General features: G+C 34.0%; 1 protein-coding gene across 1 annotated transcript in view; it reads right to left on the bottom strand.

Annotated features, from left to right (window-relative positions):
• LOC140062918 (uncharacterized) overlaps nt 1-16,771 on the bottom strand; it is a 56,096-nt gene extending 39,325 nt beyond the window's left edge. Inside the window, exons 1-20 of the mRNA XM_072109320.1 lie at nt 16,691-16,771; nt 16,504-16,528; nt 16,147-16,276; nt 15,026-15,198; nt 14,102-14,300; nt 13,198-13,430; nt 11,939-12,093; nt 11,170-11,695; nt 10,368-10,561; nt 9,914-10,052; nt 9,375-9,512; nt 8,093-8,319; nt 7,458-7,593; nt 6,664-6,875; nt 6,042-6,168; nt 5,430-5,716; nt 4,694-4,820; nt 4,047-4,285; nt 3,417-3,561; nt 228-3,197 (exon numbers count right to left, since the gene is read on the bottom strand). Of these exons, the coding sequence (XP_071965421.1) occupies nt 228-3,197; nt 3,417-3,561; nt 4,047-4,285; nt 4,694-4,820; nt 5,430-5,716; nt 6,042-6,168; nt 6,664-6,875; nt 7,458-7,593; nt 8,093-8,319; nt 9,375-9,512; nt 9,914-10,052; nt 10,368-10,561; nt 11,170-11,695; nt 11,939-12,093; nt 13,198-13,430; nt 14,102-14,300; nt 15,026-15,198; nt 16,147-16,276; nt 16,504-16,528; nt 16,691-16,738 (6,430 nt within the window). The 5' untranslated portion in view covers nt 16,739-16,771. The remainder of the gene's footprint in view (nt 1-227; nt 3,198-3,416; nt 3,562-4,046; nt 4,286-4,693; nt 4,821-5,429; nt 5,717-6,041; nt 6,169-6,663; nt 6,876-7,457; nt 7,594-8,092; nt 8,320-9,374; nt 9,513-9,913; nt 10,053-10,367; nt 10,562-11,169; nt 11,696-11,938; nt 12,094-13,197; nt 13,431-14,101; nt 14,301-15,025; nt 15,199-16,146; nt 16,277-16,503; nt 16,529-16,690) is intronic.
• Nucleotides 16,772-17,266: the final 495 nt, after the last annotated feature.

The following is a 17,266-nucleotide window of genomic DNA, read 5'->3' on the forward strand; positions in this document are numbered from 1 at the left end:
TATATTTGAACCTCTTCTTAGATCCATGAGTTCAATTCATATTATTATTATTTATTTAGGCAAAAGATACATTTTACAAAATATAATACAAATCAACAAATTAATCTTCATGCATCAAGACTGCTCTAGTTGCATGTAGAATATGAGGTATTGTTACCATATATTTTAATACTACTACTCTGAGATGGCATTCAGATAGTTGACTGTAGGAATAAATAAATACATACCAGCAGGTTCATCAAATTCATGAAAGCATCCCATAGAGATATTCCAATTTTGCTCTTGTGTTAAATTATGGAACACTTCATCCACATATGCTTCCTCTCCACCAACCGCAAATTGTTCTATATCTTTAAAGGTCTTGTTCACATACTCAAATTTATATTGCCGACAAAACCAAGAAATGTTAAGGTCATCGGTACTTTGTGAATCTGGGTCGATCGTTTCTTCCATGGCATCCATCACAACTATCGATGAATTGCCTACCGTAATAAACGAACCTCCAGCAATCCTTGCTTGTAAATCAGATGATGTTACCGTGATGCGGGTGTCGTCGGTAGTTACCAGACCACATTCAATGTCCATAGTAACGGTCAAGCTTACACCGTATGTACCATAATCTGTGCCAAAGCTGGCCCTAGGGATTGTAAGCACAGGTAAAGGGCTTCCATATGTAACTACATTATCTGGCAATTGATATGGCACTCCATTCTCATCACTAAGTGTCCAATTATAATAAGCTTTGTTAGTAGACTGGCAGGATATACTAATTTCACTAAATATAGTAATTACCTCTGAAGATTTGAATTGTCTATAACCCTGATCGTCACAGTTATAATTTGCATTACATAAGTTGAGCATTCCAACAGATACCTCTGGATAAAAGCATGGTTTACTAGTTATTATTTGCTCTGTAAATTTGAATTCCCGTGAGACGATGTTGAATGCAATTATAGTAACATTGTATATGCAGGTAGTGTTAAACTTAACCTTCACATCTAAAATCGGTGATTTGTCATAAAAGCTTTCTTTCCAAAGCAAGTCATAGTCATTCTTATTATCAGTTTGTTTATCAGTTGTATTATATTCTGTATTACAAATGGTCAAGTCACCTGTGAAAAATATTGAGCTGTTCAAATATTCAAGGTTGATATACTCAAAACGATAACAAACCCCAGTCCCAAAAATTGATGCCGTCAGATTGAACTCAACCTCTTCGCTGATATCTATTGGTCCAGGACCTTCAATAGTTAAGTCTCGCATTGCTCCCTCAACCTTAATCTCAACACTTGTTACATTAAAAAACACAGGATTTGATGAGTTGACTGTTATTACGTAGATTTGTGGGAAGGTATAGTTCCAAGATGCCTGTGGGATGTCTGTAACTTGTCTACTATCATATTCAGTATCATTGAAATCCCAGTTATAAGTGAGACCTGTTCCATTCCAATAACTTATCTTCACCAATATTACACGGTCCAACGGAACGTATATTTTGCCTTCATATTCAAATGCTGGTTCCTCGGTTTCAGTTCTATTTTCGTGAACGTCAATATAGTAAACGTGGGCTTTAACTTGTGTTAACTGTTCGTGAACAATTAATTCTTGACACGCAGTACCATTAGAAACCTCATTCCACATTTTCATGCACACATTATAATTACCTTCTACGGTGTAAGTTTGGTTAAAACACATTATAAGCTCACATCCATCTTGTTCAAATACTGTTAGTAGAGAACAGTTATCTTGAGTCAACAACATTTCTTCACTCTCTGGCAAGTCGAATGATGTATTAAAATAAGCAATAAATGTAACGTTTGTTGGTAAATGAATAGATTGATTTTGAAAAACAAAGAAGGGGACGGATACTTGACCGCTAACGCCTGCATCAAATGGCAGCAGATTGATTTCCTGCGAGTGAAGCAACACTCCCTCTACAGGATATTGAATAAACTGGTTCGTAGCCATACTAACGGACACATTACAAATAAGATTACTTGCAAGCACATCAACATGGTAAACGCCAGAATCGTTATATGGGTGGGAGACATAGAAAGATGTTCTATTACTTATCATATACGTTGCCGAATCTCCAAAACTAACAACGTATGTTGTACGCGATCCCCACGTAGTATTTACAAGGAACGTAACATTTTCATCGACTCTCTGGTATTTACCCAATGTATAAATAGCAAGGTTTTCAACTGGTTGTTCCATTTCAATATCTATGCTGTATTCTATGCGACTAATATGGTTGAAGATGGTAATATTAATTGTATAAGGTCCATATGTGTTCATGTATAATTCATGATATGTTCTTTTTGTATTCATATCAAATACCAAACTATAATTCTGCTCTTTATATTCCATTCCTGTGATAAAATACAGCGCTGTTGAATTTGTCGGAAAGTCATGCTCGTCACCCAAGAAGTCATATTGCGTATATAGTGTTCCGTTACCACTTCCCACTGAATCAATACGTCCTGGCGAGTTTGGCGTTAATTGAATCTCTCCAAGTGAATTTGGATTTTGCACTACAACAGTATAAAACACAGCATCACTACTGATGTTGTTCCTAGCATAGATGGCAATAGTATAAACACCAGGCTGTTTGTATGAGTGATTAGCTAGTTGTAAGTTATCATAAAGATTATCATGGTAAACTTCGTACGAAGATCCATCCCCGTACTCAAACAAAATAAGCAGTTCAGTTCCATTTGTCATAGTGTAATTCACAAACATAGTCTCATTGGTTGAATAGTAATCTTTGTTTGGTTTCATTATTAGACCAACAATTGCTAGTTGGATATGTATAACAATACTATCGGTTCTAGGCCCACTGACTTCATTCTCAGCTGTCACAGCCATAACAAAATTACCGGGAGTGGGGAAAATCTCATTATCAAGGACACAATGTCCTAAGTTATTTACATCATCGAATTCCAAAAGCTCTTCCTCAATAGACGTCTCGTTAAAAGTGGCATTTAGACGAAGGTTAGATCCATAAGCTGAAGATAAATTAACACTATAACCAAAATCAAAATCAAGGATTGGCGTTTGATGAACCTGGAAATTAGCAATAGGTGTTTGGATAAATGCATCTGAGTAAAAACTAACACTGCTTATCGCATTGTGAATGGTAACATTTACCGGAATATTTGCATCTGTGTCTGATGTAAACAAAAGCATGCCATCACCTAAAATAAAATAATATAGTCAGTAACACAATATAACACAGAATTTGAGATAAAATAAATTTGAGGTTTGCTGATTAAACATTTCATCTTTCCCCAAATAAAATTATTTTGCACGAATATAAAACATTCACATGGTTTCAGTATATCATGTGACCCACAATCCTCCAATCAAATGACAAGCCAGATTTACTTAGGTGGATATATAAAATAAACTGTTACCTTCACAACCAATCAGCTCTAAACAAAATTCACCATCTGACAAGAAGGTGATTCTAAAATGTCTTGCATATATGACTTTGACCAAATCAATTGATGTAAAGAGTGTGTGAAGTGTTGTCGTTGATGTGTCAGAGGCTGTAAAATTCTATTCAAATAAAACGAAAAAAAAAAAAAAAACACCACATTATGTCAGGTTTTAAAAATTAGGGAGTGTTCAGTGGACTCTCAAGACTACTGTAAAGCTATGTCTACACCATCAAACTTTATGTGAAAACAAAATGTGCCTATATATGGCTATTATGATGATGTCATACAGTATTACTACCATATTTGGGCATGTCACTATCATATTTGGGCACATGACATTTTTTTGTCAAACTAGTTTGATAGTGTATAGACATAGCTTTAACGTTACACAACACAATCAGAGCAATACTAAAACCCAATCTTAGCTATAGTAGTACTTTTTCCACCCAAAAAATCAGCAACATACCATTTTTATGTATATTACATATTAAATAAATGAACTATATTCTGTCTAAAAATTTTCAATTTTTCCTAATACTATATGAATAGTAATTCTTTAAAAATGTTGAGCTAGTCCAATTGCGTGTCCTATATTGCACTTACCTTAACATTTCCTAAATCGTCCACAACCGAAATCCAATTGTGTTCCATTTGACTGTACTGCACTTGAAATGATGTAATGTTTTTAGTCAGTATACCTGAGATGTAACGGAGCATACCAACATCGATATCAATCCATTCAACTGCTCCAACCTGCCAACAGGTTTCAGTTGATAAAACAACATCACTATTCGTTTTGTAGGTTGACTTGTTTGCAAGTGAAGTCTGGCAAATCAATGGAGCTGTATTTAAAGAGAACCAAATACTATATTATGACTATAAACACAGTATTATTCATTGTATGTTAAGTGAAATTCTACACATTATAAGAAATGTTAACTTAGGTCTATAGAGAATGTTTAATTTAGAACACACAGGTGAAATAAATTTGTCCACACAAACTCTTGTAGGTCACATTCTTATTAATATTTATACAATGCTTTTTTTTTTTTCAAATTCCAAAAACAACTCAACAATTACAGGATGGACTGGATCATACTAATTCTCATTTGATGCTTATAGGGATTAGAGATACAACAGTTACAACCATGATACTAGGTCAGGATTTAACCTGGAACTTAGGATTGGAAGGCAAGCTACAGCTCCACTACACTGCCTATCTTTTAACTTATAGAAAAGCGAGAACTTACAATAACATCCTACAGGCTCAAAATGGAAACAACGCGATGAGGAGACAATCATTTTGAAATGACGAGCTATTATGGGATACTCAAAAGCAGTTAACTCAGTAGCTTCACTATCATTTAAATCAAACACCTGCAAAACAATAGTATTGATATTAATATGCACTTGTTTAATATCAACTAGGCCACTGCAGTGATTAGATGAATCATTTAGGTGCTCCTAGCCTGGTGTTTGAACTGGTGCTGATACAATACACAAAGCACAAGGTTGACTAGACCATAGAGGTCTTTGTTAGATAAAGGCAATTTAACAACAGGATGATGAGCTCCAGGGATCAAAGGGTGTATCTGTGGCTGCGACACCATCAGCTCCATGCCCATTAACAGACACCACGCGCCACAGTACTGTTGGTAATTGTTGCAACAGACGTAACATCAAAGGACTTTTAGTTCCTATCTTGCCAATGTAAGCTCAGTGTCAAAAAACAATGAGATAGTAGAGTAGTAGCAAGGCAAGCTGATATATACTCAGAGCTACACAGAGAGGTTGCATTTGGGGCACACACCCATTTGACAGCTAAAATGAAATTATTTGATATTTACATTTTACGAACTATTAATATTATATGCTTGTGTTTTAAAAATCTGCTCTTTCTACAACACCCTTTTTTAGTCAATTTCTAAAATGTAAATTTATTGTTGTTCTTGTTCTTGTTGTTGTTTAAAATAAGTTGAAAATCACCTTATTATCTCCAACTTTAGTCAATATGCTCAACCACTCATCATCATTGCCACGATATGTTACTGTAAAAGTTCCTCCATCGGAGAGACCACAACCTTGTGTCACTACACCTGTAATCGTCTGTGGCTTATGAAGATCTACTGATACCCAATGATCAGAATCACTGTTTTCGAAATGGTTGTCATTCAGTTTTAAGAATGAGCCAGACAGTGATGTGGAATGTGTTATTTGGTCTGCTGTAACACTGCCAGATTCTATTCCAAATGCGCTATTACAAATTCGTGAACCTAAAAAGAAAAAGTTTTTAATGAGTACATTTTGCCGGAGAGATGAATAGTTTTGATTTTTTTTTTTTAAATTAAAGAAATTACAAGTTTTCTCAGCCTTCACAACTATTTAACTCTGTCTACACTATTAAACTTTATGGGACAAAAAAATGTGCCCATACAGACATGATGATGTCATATCACTACCATAAATAAGCATATCACTACCATATTTGGGCAGATCACATTTTTTGTCAAACTAGTTTGATAGTGTAGACAGATTACTACAAAATGGTTCGGAAAGTGGTCCTTAGTTGGAGAGAGCTGTACGTATATATTACTTTACCTTTGCATCCCAACATATCTATGTTCATTCCTCCATTTATCTCAACCAGTATGATTTTAAAGTATTGTGCAATAACACCCTCGGGAAAAAGGTGGGTTACAGGTGATGATGTGCTGCTAGAAAATATCTATAAAAATGAAAGAAATTAGTGATTGAGATACTGCTTAAATGATACTGAAAATAATGGCTGTTAGTGGTGGCAAAAGCAAAAAAAAAAACACAGCAGAGTTGCAATAATAACTCATGAGTCAGTGGAGCAGCTAACAGCAAGATAGTAGTAATAATGTGGCATTATTTTACACGCATGTACTGTATTTATCAATACAGAGCTATCGATTTGTGATGATCTACGTATTGATGTCTGTCGGTTGTCATCTGGACCTAGAAACAACCAAAAAATGTGCCAATGAATAAAGTGAGAAAGCAGGCCCAAACTCACATTCAATAAATTTACATTACTTAATTTAAGACTATTTAAATGAACATGACAATCTGTTGTAGAGCATGCCAAGGTTGTGGATTCATCTACCAACTTATAGTAGCAACAGCCAGTGCTAATACTACAGCGGTAATGGTATTGTCATTTTAGCATTTTTGAGTAAATAAAAAAATTTCATCTTACAACAATTTGCCCACTTCTGTCAATCAGGTCAATATAAGTTGTATCATCTAGTGAATATTGTAATTCAAATGATGGTAAGGTACCAGATGATTCAACATGAACTCCTGTAACGGTATGAAGATTATTTAAATGAACATGACAATCTGTTGTAGCGCATGCCAAGGTTGTGGATTCATCTGCCAACTCCAAACTGTCGCGGCATACAGGTGATACTGAAATATTAAAAAAAAAAATTGGTATTATATTGTGCTGTGTGTACTCATTATTTGGGAACTTTCTATCTATGATGACCAACGACCTAGAAACGTTGGATCATCTTAAAGATGTCTCCCCTCCCAACAAAGAAATAACGATTAATAAAAAAAGACTTTGAATAGGCCATTTCGCAGTTTTAATCAAGTTAATCACTTCCATAGAAAAAACAAAAATAATGTTTTCACTTATATAAAGACAAAGAAAATGGTTAAATTCAACCAAAACCCCATTGACTTCCAATCAATTTGACTATCTTTTTTGCTTTAAATTAGTTTTGTCAAGTAAATAATTTTTTTTCTCCAATGTTTGGTTTACTTTTACTAAATACTATGACATATTCAAGATCAACATTTTTTCAGGGAACAATATATCTTTAATTCATAGAGGTCATTTAGGGAAGTTTCTAACACTATTCCTCAACAGGAGTTCTAATTTTACACTAGGCTTATCAATCATCATCAATATTTGGTTGGCTTTTGTGACGTATTTGTATTCGTTATTTATAAGGTTTTGAAATTCTATATTATTAAGTCACTTACATCCACAACCCAAGACTTGTAATGTTATGCCACATCCTGCAGAGCAGTCTTCTATGGTAACCTTTATATAGCGTGCAATTATAGCATTCTTGAAAACGGTTGTCAATCTGTTAGTATAGTCTTCAGTTTCAAATTCCTATAAAGACCGTAATATAGCAAGTAGTTATATTATACTAATAATAATAAAAGTTCTGCCCAGAATGTCAGAGACAGAGTCAATAATGACACTGACAACACCAATTATAATATGGTTGTCTTATACAGCACCTAATACAAATATTTCTAAGCGCTTTACATACAAAACAGGACAAAATATAGACCACAGTCACATTTGCTATACATTAATGTATTACACCAAAAACTCAATGGGCTTTGAAAAGATGCTACTCATCTTAAAGAGAATCAATGAGAAACCAAAACTGGAAAGCCCCATAAAAGTACGAAGATTCTCTTATTTCTATTAAGGGTGGGCATGGGATAAAATACCGTACATGTAAATATATCAATGTAAATGAGGAAGATGAGAACATGCCATACAATATTTTAGATACGGTAAAGGGAAAAAAAATCACAAAAAAGGTTTTAGTGTAGTACCAATAATTATCTTTTGAACAAAATTCTTTGTTCATACTTACACCAACATTTATAAAGTGATTGTTATCATTACTGTATGCAACTTGAAATATTTCCGCCACCATATTTTCATAGTCTGTTGTAATGACTCCAAGGATAGTAGAAACTCTTGTAAGTTCAACTGTCATTGAAAGCTCTGCAGAACATTGGTTACAAACGCTACCAGCTTTGGAAGGCGATATCACAGTTCCATTACTTGTTTCTAGTTCTAATGGTGTCAAACAAGCGCCTGAAAAATACATCAATGAAATTATTCATGCTCCGTAAACTTAAACAAGCAGAACATAATGTGAATGAATTATTGTATATAAAGGCTACATCTGCCCATTTTGGAATACTCTGTGGCTTTATGGAACGGTGGGCTTACAATATTGCAGGAGGAGGGAGTGCAAAAACGAGTTTGCCGTTCCATTCTTGGAAATCAGTACACGGCTTACGACAAAGCACTTGAACACCTTGGACTTGAACCTGCGTCGGCGGAGGTCACTGTGCATGGGGTTTGCTAAAAAAGCCGCCAAGAGTGAAGGATTCTCCCATTGGTTTGCCATTGCCTAACTCCACCCACAATATGAGTCTTACGACTGTAAACAAATATGGACATTTTGGTGTCACATCATCAGGATATAAAAATAGCGCACTTCCATATCTTACTTGTCTGCTAAATTCTTAATTGTTTCGTTTCTCATCTTTTGATTCTATTGGATTTTTATCTCCGACGCTCGTTGCGAATGTTTTCAATTTGCTGCTCAATTGTTTTTTTAAAGATTATTTGTATGAAATTGTTTGATTTGATGTTTTTAATTCAAGGCTTTTTGTAAAAAAATCCTCAATCCAGCTTTTTGGCTGCTACGGATTTTTGTTTGCCTTAGTGAATTGTGTTTGATGTTTTTTGAAAGTGAAATCAAGATACCGAGATATATCGAACTTCGAATTGACTAGAATATATGTATCTCTAGAAAAATAGTTTTTTAGACTAATTTATTTGCGAGGGCTGTCTGCATGCTAGGAATTCTCGACCATTTTCTTTACATCACAATCAGGTCACTAGGTGGACAGGTAATGACTAGTATAATTAATATATTCTTCATATTTTTGGATTTGCCGATAGTGTTCACACATAAAAGGCACAACATCAACTAACACCCTTTTAACATCATCTAGCAAATCATCAGTACCAAGGTTTTTCTCGTTGTGTGCCTCGTTAGAACATCCTGAGAGTGAAGTGCTGAAGTTAGAGAAAAGCAAAATCACCTAAATTAGTTAATTAACAAAGTATATATATACCTTCATTAATTATTAATGCATTTGTTAATGTCACTCCATCAACTGTGATTTCATCTTCCCACGTTAAATTTCTGGGTGATGCAGATAGCGTCCTCTTTTCGGTTGTTCCTATTTCCACATCGATGCTATAGTATGTTCCTATCAAATAAATAAGTTTCATTTAAGTTAGAAATGTATTCTTACCTGATACAACCTCTACAAAGTTACTTTTTTTAAAAGCTGTGTACTCACTCCAAAAATTAAGTATTATTTACCTCTATGACCAACCCTTATTCAGGATTCAGGACTATATAACAAAAGTTCCGTAATCATAATTAGTAATAGTAGGAAATTTTTTATTTTACTTACCTACGTATTGAGGTCGTAGCCTGCAACTAAAAAAACTGTGTCATGGAATAAAGTGAGAAAACGTTTACCAACTTCCTTGCATGGACACAGTGACATGACTTAGGTCATCGAATATTGAAAGGTCGCTAATAATTGGTACTTAGCTCGGATGTGGATATTTGTTTCTTAATATAGTAGTCCTACTGTATTACCTGACAAAGTATTCCATCTCATCGTGGCTGCTTCAGTAACATTACTAACATCAACATCACGGTGCGGTTGTCTTGGGGATGGTGAAGCTGGTATCCAATAACTCAATTCACTTACAGGGTCTTCAATTTGAATAATGAACTACATTATAGAAACAGAAAATTACAAACACAACATTATTAAATCCAGTTGTTAAATTACATGTTTGAAATAACAAGTATCAGTGTAGTTTCTATAGCATCATTTAACCAAAACTAAATAATTATACCACTTACATCTCCTACAAAAAACTCCGGAGTTTGAGAAAGGGGGTGATGTGAAAGGGGTATAATTTATGATTATGACGCCATCTTTGAAAAACAAGGTCTAATTGCCAGAATTTTTAAAAAAATTGTGGGAGACAGCATCTGAAATTGTGGTGGGTAAATTATTAGTGGTGCTTCAGAGTATACTCACAGTGTATACATCTTCACTGATGTTATTAAAAGCTTTCACCGTAACAGGGTAAATACCAGAATATCCCCATGTGTAATTGACAGTAGATGATTTAGTTGTCAATACATTGTCCCCATTAGCAAAGTCAAACTGGTAGACCACATCAGTACCATTATGCTCTGGTATGGTTAACATCACAGTTGCATTGGTTTCCACTATCAATATAAACAATAAGTAATTCATATAAAAAATAAAGCAATGAGTCTATTACTATACATATACTATTTGTTATTTGATGAACTAGCTGCCCTACTTTATACATGTGTTGGAAGGACAACTTTCAAATTAAAAGAGGTGAAGGAAACTTTTAACTAAAAGAATTAATAGGCCTATGTTTTAAGTAGACGAATTTGTTGTTGAAAATAATGTCACTGAAATTTCTATTGAGTTAATTCAGATCAACTTCAGTCAGCTCTGAAATTATAGTACGGCCGAACTAACGTAAATGACCACCTGCTATAGGATAAGATAACACCTGTGCAAAAACATTTTAATAAGCTCTTTTTTGAACTGGCTGCATTTTATTACTATGCTTAGAACAACTTATTATATAGTTATAAATACACAGGTATACATAAATACACAGGTATACATGTGAATATAAGGTGGTTGCTCTTTATTTTCTTAAAATAAATTATTTGGAGGAATTACACGCCAAGAGAAATTCCTAAATGCACAGGCGTTCATGTGGTGGTAATGATCCATTCAATTCCATTTAATTTACAATTTTTTGTATGGTATAAAATATGAAAACAAAAATTACTGTGAGTGGGTCCAACAATTTCGACACCATTTATATACGACTGGATGTGTACCATTGCAGATGTACTGACAAAATTTAGTTCATTCGATACTTCCACAAAAATCATACGATTTGTATCGTCTGAATTGGAATCAATCGGATCTGGCACTTTCATCCGCACCTTGGCCCTCGATGGAGTAACAACTGTTGCTTGAATTAGAGTGTTATATACATCTAAAATAGGTGTTACACCACTAGATCCAACGAATTCTTGATTATCTGCATTTGAAGTTCTTTTGAGGCGTCCATCACTGCTGGAAAATGCGAATATATCACCTTTGGAAACACGTATATGAGAACTCTGATTGGTCAAAATATACCATTGTTTACCAACATCGTCAGCAGTGTAGACAGACTCTTGAATGAGGTCAGTGCTCATGCTTTCAGGCCAGAAAGCCATCCCGATGCTACAGTAGCCTGTTCGAAAATTGTAGGTTCCATTAACAGTACAATTTTTCAAACTTACAAATGGTGAAGGCCTGTATACCTAATAAAGACAAAAATACCTAAAAAAATGATCAATTGAATTCTTCTGAATAATATACAAATTTGTATAGCACACATATTCCTTTTTTTTAATACTTCAATAAAACAAATGGTATGGTAATGGCTAATCTATTTGGGAATGGCATTGTAGTTAAGTTTGATGACATCTATACCTCTGGTACTACATACTTGCTCTGTTTATGTAACTTTTATCAATAAAAGAATGAATGTTTGATTGCCTTACTTGTAACATGAATGTGCCCACAGTAGCAACATCAAACTCCCAGCTGACAAGAATCCCATCAGATCTAACTTGGCCTATGTAGTATATATTATCAGTTTCTGTCTGATTATCTTCCTCATCCCATGCAGTAACACCATACACTCTATGACCAGCATCTTTTAGTAAATGCCAATTTACACAGACGAGTGGCAACAGTAAGCGGAAAACAAATGAAAATTAGAATCTATGTTATTTCATATGAACATTTACACAGAATTTTAAGAGGACGAGCGGTTGAGTAGAAATCTGCTCAGGACAGAATCAGATTTCTATAGTCAAAATACCGAATTCTAGCAATAGAAAGGCATGTATTAAACATGGCTTTGGTGGTGTAGAATGTATATGCTTTAAAAAAAAAATGTTAATTTAATATATTTATAAAAGATTTAAAACTGAGTTTACAGTACAATACATTACACATGCATAGTTTAAAAGAAAGGTGAGAGAAAAAAATGGAATAAAAAAAAACAACATACACAAAGCACAGGGATGATTCACATATTGTAATTATTGTATTGTACATTATTCAGACCCAGGGAAAACCAACAAAACTGTCTCAGTAAAACACAGCGTCCTCAACAACACTAAGGTGACGTATGACCAGATTGTAAATAACAACAGTCTACTCGAAAAAGCAAACAGTTTGCAATAATTACTTTTTTATTTCCTTATTTATCATACTTATTTGCATCAACAAAATTTACTCCTATATAGGATCCAAATTAAATAATGTCAAGAATTACACAAGTAAGCGTCCCTGTTGTATAGCTTCCCTATGCCTAGGTTTTTATTACATGATATGTTGTTTCTTTACAAATGTTTCCTGTTTCAGCTGCGATTTTGTTCTGTTGTTTGGTATTTAAGTTAATACTAGAAGTTTGCATTCTAGTCCTACTTTTAATGTTTCATTTTGTAGAGTTGATTTTTTTAAACGTAGTTTTATTTCAAGACTTTCTTCACAATATAATTCCCTAAGTAATAACACCAATATTGATATTTTTTATGATGGCATTGCTTCTTTCTATTATTATACTTAGTTAACGTGTAATATCATTTTTCTGTGTTCAATGTCATCTTGTTTTCCGTTTGTATACTGAATTATATTTTTTTATATAAAGTAGTTTTTTTATTAAGATTTTAACCAGCCTGTTATTGGCAATGATTCGCTGTTGGTTTGGAGTGAAATAAAGAAATAAAGAAAAGAAATTATATATTATCACCTGTAATGTCCATTGTAAGGTTTCCCACTTCATATTCTGCGTACACAACTAATGATGATCCAAACACGACACTGACATTACACTCAAAGTAACTAGTAGCAGCGACGATTTCAGGACAAACAAGTGAAATGTTTGATACTGGCATCATGCTGTTAACAATGGTGTTTAATTCAACAATTTCCGAGGTAGTAGCATCCTCAGCTTCTCCAGATATTGGGTACACCAAAGGCTGTCTGTAAATTATATATAAAAATAAAATAATTGTTTGGAGCTAGACTAGAGGCATTCACTATTTGTGTTCAGTGGTGAATAGTAGTCATGTAGGTAGTAAGACTATGTTCTTAATTAGATCAACTTATAGTAACCATGGTGACAAATTATATATATAAACTTTCTTTATTCACAAGACTGATGTACAGCACAACTCGTTCAGAGAAAATTACAGCAGAATCCCTTCCTTTTGGAATCCCCTATTAAGGGGGCACCATTCCAGTGCTTCCCGCATAAATGGTACTTCTATCTAAGGGCACTTTAGAAGTGTCTCTTTAAGAGGGATTCTACTGTAATACATAATAAATGTTTTTTTGTTATGTTATGCATATATTAAACACTTTATATTTTACATTGTATTTAACCATTTGTTTGTTATAAATACGTTTTGAACAACTTAACTGAAGTTGGAAGTGTATGCATTGTATGCATTGCTTGTACTGGATCCTCCACCTAGAACCTCTATTATTAAGTATAAGACATCTTTGGGAAAAAACCCTGAATAGAATAGGTGGTTGGCCATAGTGTCTCCTTAATAGGGGTGTCCTAAAGAAGTGGGTATGTTTTTATATTTGTATCCAGGTATCTTAAAGTTAGTTTATTTAGCAGACTGGACAGACCTGATGGTACTCACATGAAATGGTGTTCAATATCATTTGGTGATTGTAATGGAATGTTGACCATCGGGTAATTGTCAGTGAAATCCAAAGACATTGTTATATTCTCAGTTCCTGTGAAGTTGACAGCAAATGTTATTTGCTCAAGTATCGGTACAGCAACTTGATCATCATGATATTGTGACAAATCATATGAAAGTTGTTCCAATGCCATTCCTAAAAGTAAAAGTAAAAGAGTTAATAATTTGTACTGTGCTCAGTCTGAAAAAGATATTATAAAAGTAAACATAAACAGTAACACTACATTTTGAACATTTGAATTACTCAATCATCACAATAATTATAATTATGGTTTCCACATCTTTATAGTTGTCCCATGACCTACAGTAGAGGATCGTAGGGTCATAGCAGATGAGATACCGCAGTAGTACTCATCATGATACGATACACAGGCATAAAGCCATATCTCCAGGCTGGCAGAGTTTTTGCTAGATGTTTTCTCCTGAACCGACAACGCCTTTTGGTTGGTTTTTTTTTGTTGCTACCAACTGGGTGTCCAACCACCCTTCATACAATGCTCCTACAGGAGTTGGTGTGGGTACCGGTTAAGTCACCAGTGTGTGACAGTGGCTGTGTGTGTGTGTGGGCTAGCACACTGGGGTAACTCTCTACTCGTTTCAAAAGATGTACTAGGTTCTTTAAAATGCACATGGGCTAGATGTGTACACCGGACCTACGGTTTATAGTCATTATTCGAGAAGACTCGTTCTACCACCAGAAGTGAGGATCAAACCCTTGCAGATGTTATGCCTACATAATTAAGGTTCCACTGTCTTTGCCACTCACTAATGACATTATACAAATGGACATTATATCGTAATCATTATCCACTCCACTACACTATATTTAATTTATTGAACTTTGATACAAAATATTATTACCATAAGATCTGTGGTATATGCCAATGTTTCCGAGTTTTGCAGTTGTCTCGTATACAGAGCAGTGTTCATATTCACTACATGTTCCTGTGCAGGTATCATAGCAATTATCAGACCTGAAAGGTAGATCATGGTAGCCACACAGGCATGTTGAACTGTTTGTCATTAACGTATACCTAAAAAAACAAATATTAATACTAAATATTTAATTTAATTTATCTAAATACATTTATTGAATTAACAAAAAGAAATCCTTAAAAAATAATATTCTATATTAATTAATCTCTGCCCTTAAACATCATGCTTAATTTAAGATGAGGTTAAAATAATATTGTGCAGGGTTAGATATTCGCCTTTGGATATAAGGTCAATCGGGACAAAAATGTCCATCTAGGCCTTAGCGCGGTGATGTAAATTTACATCATCTTGCTAGCCTCATGCCCATGGAACTATTTTTGTCCCGATTTACCTTTTAAATATGGTGCCCTCTGGAGTTAATAAAGTCGCTTATTGGCCCATGTCCCTCATTTTCAATAATTGAATATGTATTGAAATGATATAACATTACAAAAGCAATCAGAGAGTTGTGATCGCAACTAGGGCTAAAAAGTGAAAACTCATCCAACCATCATATGACAACTATACCACTTTAAAACTCTGTCTACACTATCAAACTAGTTTGACAAAAAAAGTGTGATGTGTTCAAATATGCTAGTGACATAACGCAATATGGTAATGACATGACTTCATCATGTCCATATATGGGCACATCTCATTTTTGCATCACATAAAGTTTGTTAGTGTAGACAGAGCTCTACATTGCCTAGCAAAACACAGGGCCCCACAAAATGAAAAACTTGTGTGTTGACACGCCAGTGTATGTAAAGTTTAGCTAAGGCAATGCCACAACATCAGTACTACTGTCCCCTACAACTTCAGTTTAGTTCCATAAAGCTATGTCTACACTATCAAACTAGTTTGACAAAAAAAGTGCAATGTGCCCAAATACGGTAGTGATATGCTTAAATATGATAGTGATATGACATCAAATATTTTGTCACATAAAGTTTGATAGTGTAGATAGAGCTTTACACCACTAAACCCAAAACAATGTTTTGAATTACTGTGAAAGAAGGTTTCTACAGATCGTCATGCATTCAGCAACAGTAACAGTATCAGGGCTGTATATCCCTGGGTTCAATATCAACGGTCTATCAGTCGGATCCAGTGGAATGTCATAGCAACCAATCATTTCTATTATTTAAAAAAAAACATGTTTAGTTTAGTTGGAACAGAAATACAAATATTTATTAGAAGTACTAGTAGAATAAACTTTTAAAAAGAAATTTTATATTTTGTTATATTAGTATGTGAATTAGGCGCAATTCAGATTTTTCTGCAATGCCACTTTTATATACTTAAACCAGAATTGAATTAAATTGTACTAAAATTGTAATTAATCTGGCTACAACAATTTTTACCTGTATTGGTGGCTTCACTTGTAATCTACAACAAGAACAAAATTGAATACAATCATATAAAAACAAAAAGTTTCAAAATTAATATATAAATGGAATGATTAGAAAGGAAAAATCTAAATATGCAAAAATAATGTTTTACTTGAATTGTTCAAAAGCATATACAGTATAAGTAATTGTTTTAACCTACCATAAGTGTAATCAAATAAAAAATCTTCGAAATACATGAAGACGCCATTGCAAAATGGCTTAAACGCAACACGTCCCTCCAGTATCTACGTGGCATCTGGTTCCAACAAAAATAATTTCCAAGAGAAGACTAATTACTTAATCTAAATTAACAATCAATATTGATCAAAACACAAATAAAAATAAAATTTCATACATTTGTTGTTATTCACTAGTCGTAATAATACCCTATGTATATAGACATTAGTAAACAAACAAGTGTTAACTATTGGCTGATTAAACACCTTTCCACCAGTCTGTTGATTCATTAGTGCAAGTTTATGAAGAAACATGAGTTTGTCTTAATTAAAACTTTATTACACTATTGATTTGTTTACTTTTACCACTCAATTTGTACTTTTTGCACAATTGACCTAAAAGAGACTACATTGAGTAAATATAATGAGCAAGACGTCTGCAGGCAATACAGTTTACAAGCTTTCGATTTTTAGACAACTGTCGCCGAACTACACTATGTTAATTCTGTGTGCATGCGCAGAGGTTTTTGGTGTTTTTTTTTAGGGCTGAGCAACAACCA

This window comes from Antedon mediterranea, chromosome 1, assembly GCF_964355755.1.
Source record: "Antedon mediterranea chromosome 1, ecAntMedi1.1, whole genome shotgun sequence".
NCBI lineage: Eukaryota > Metazoa > Echinodermata > Crinoidea > Comatulida > Antedonidae > Antedon > Antedon mediterranea.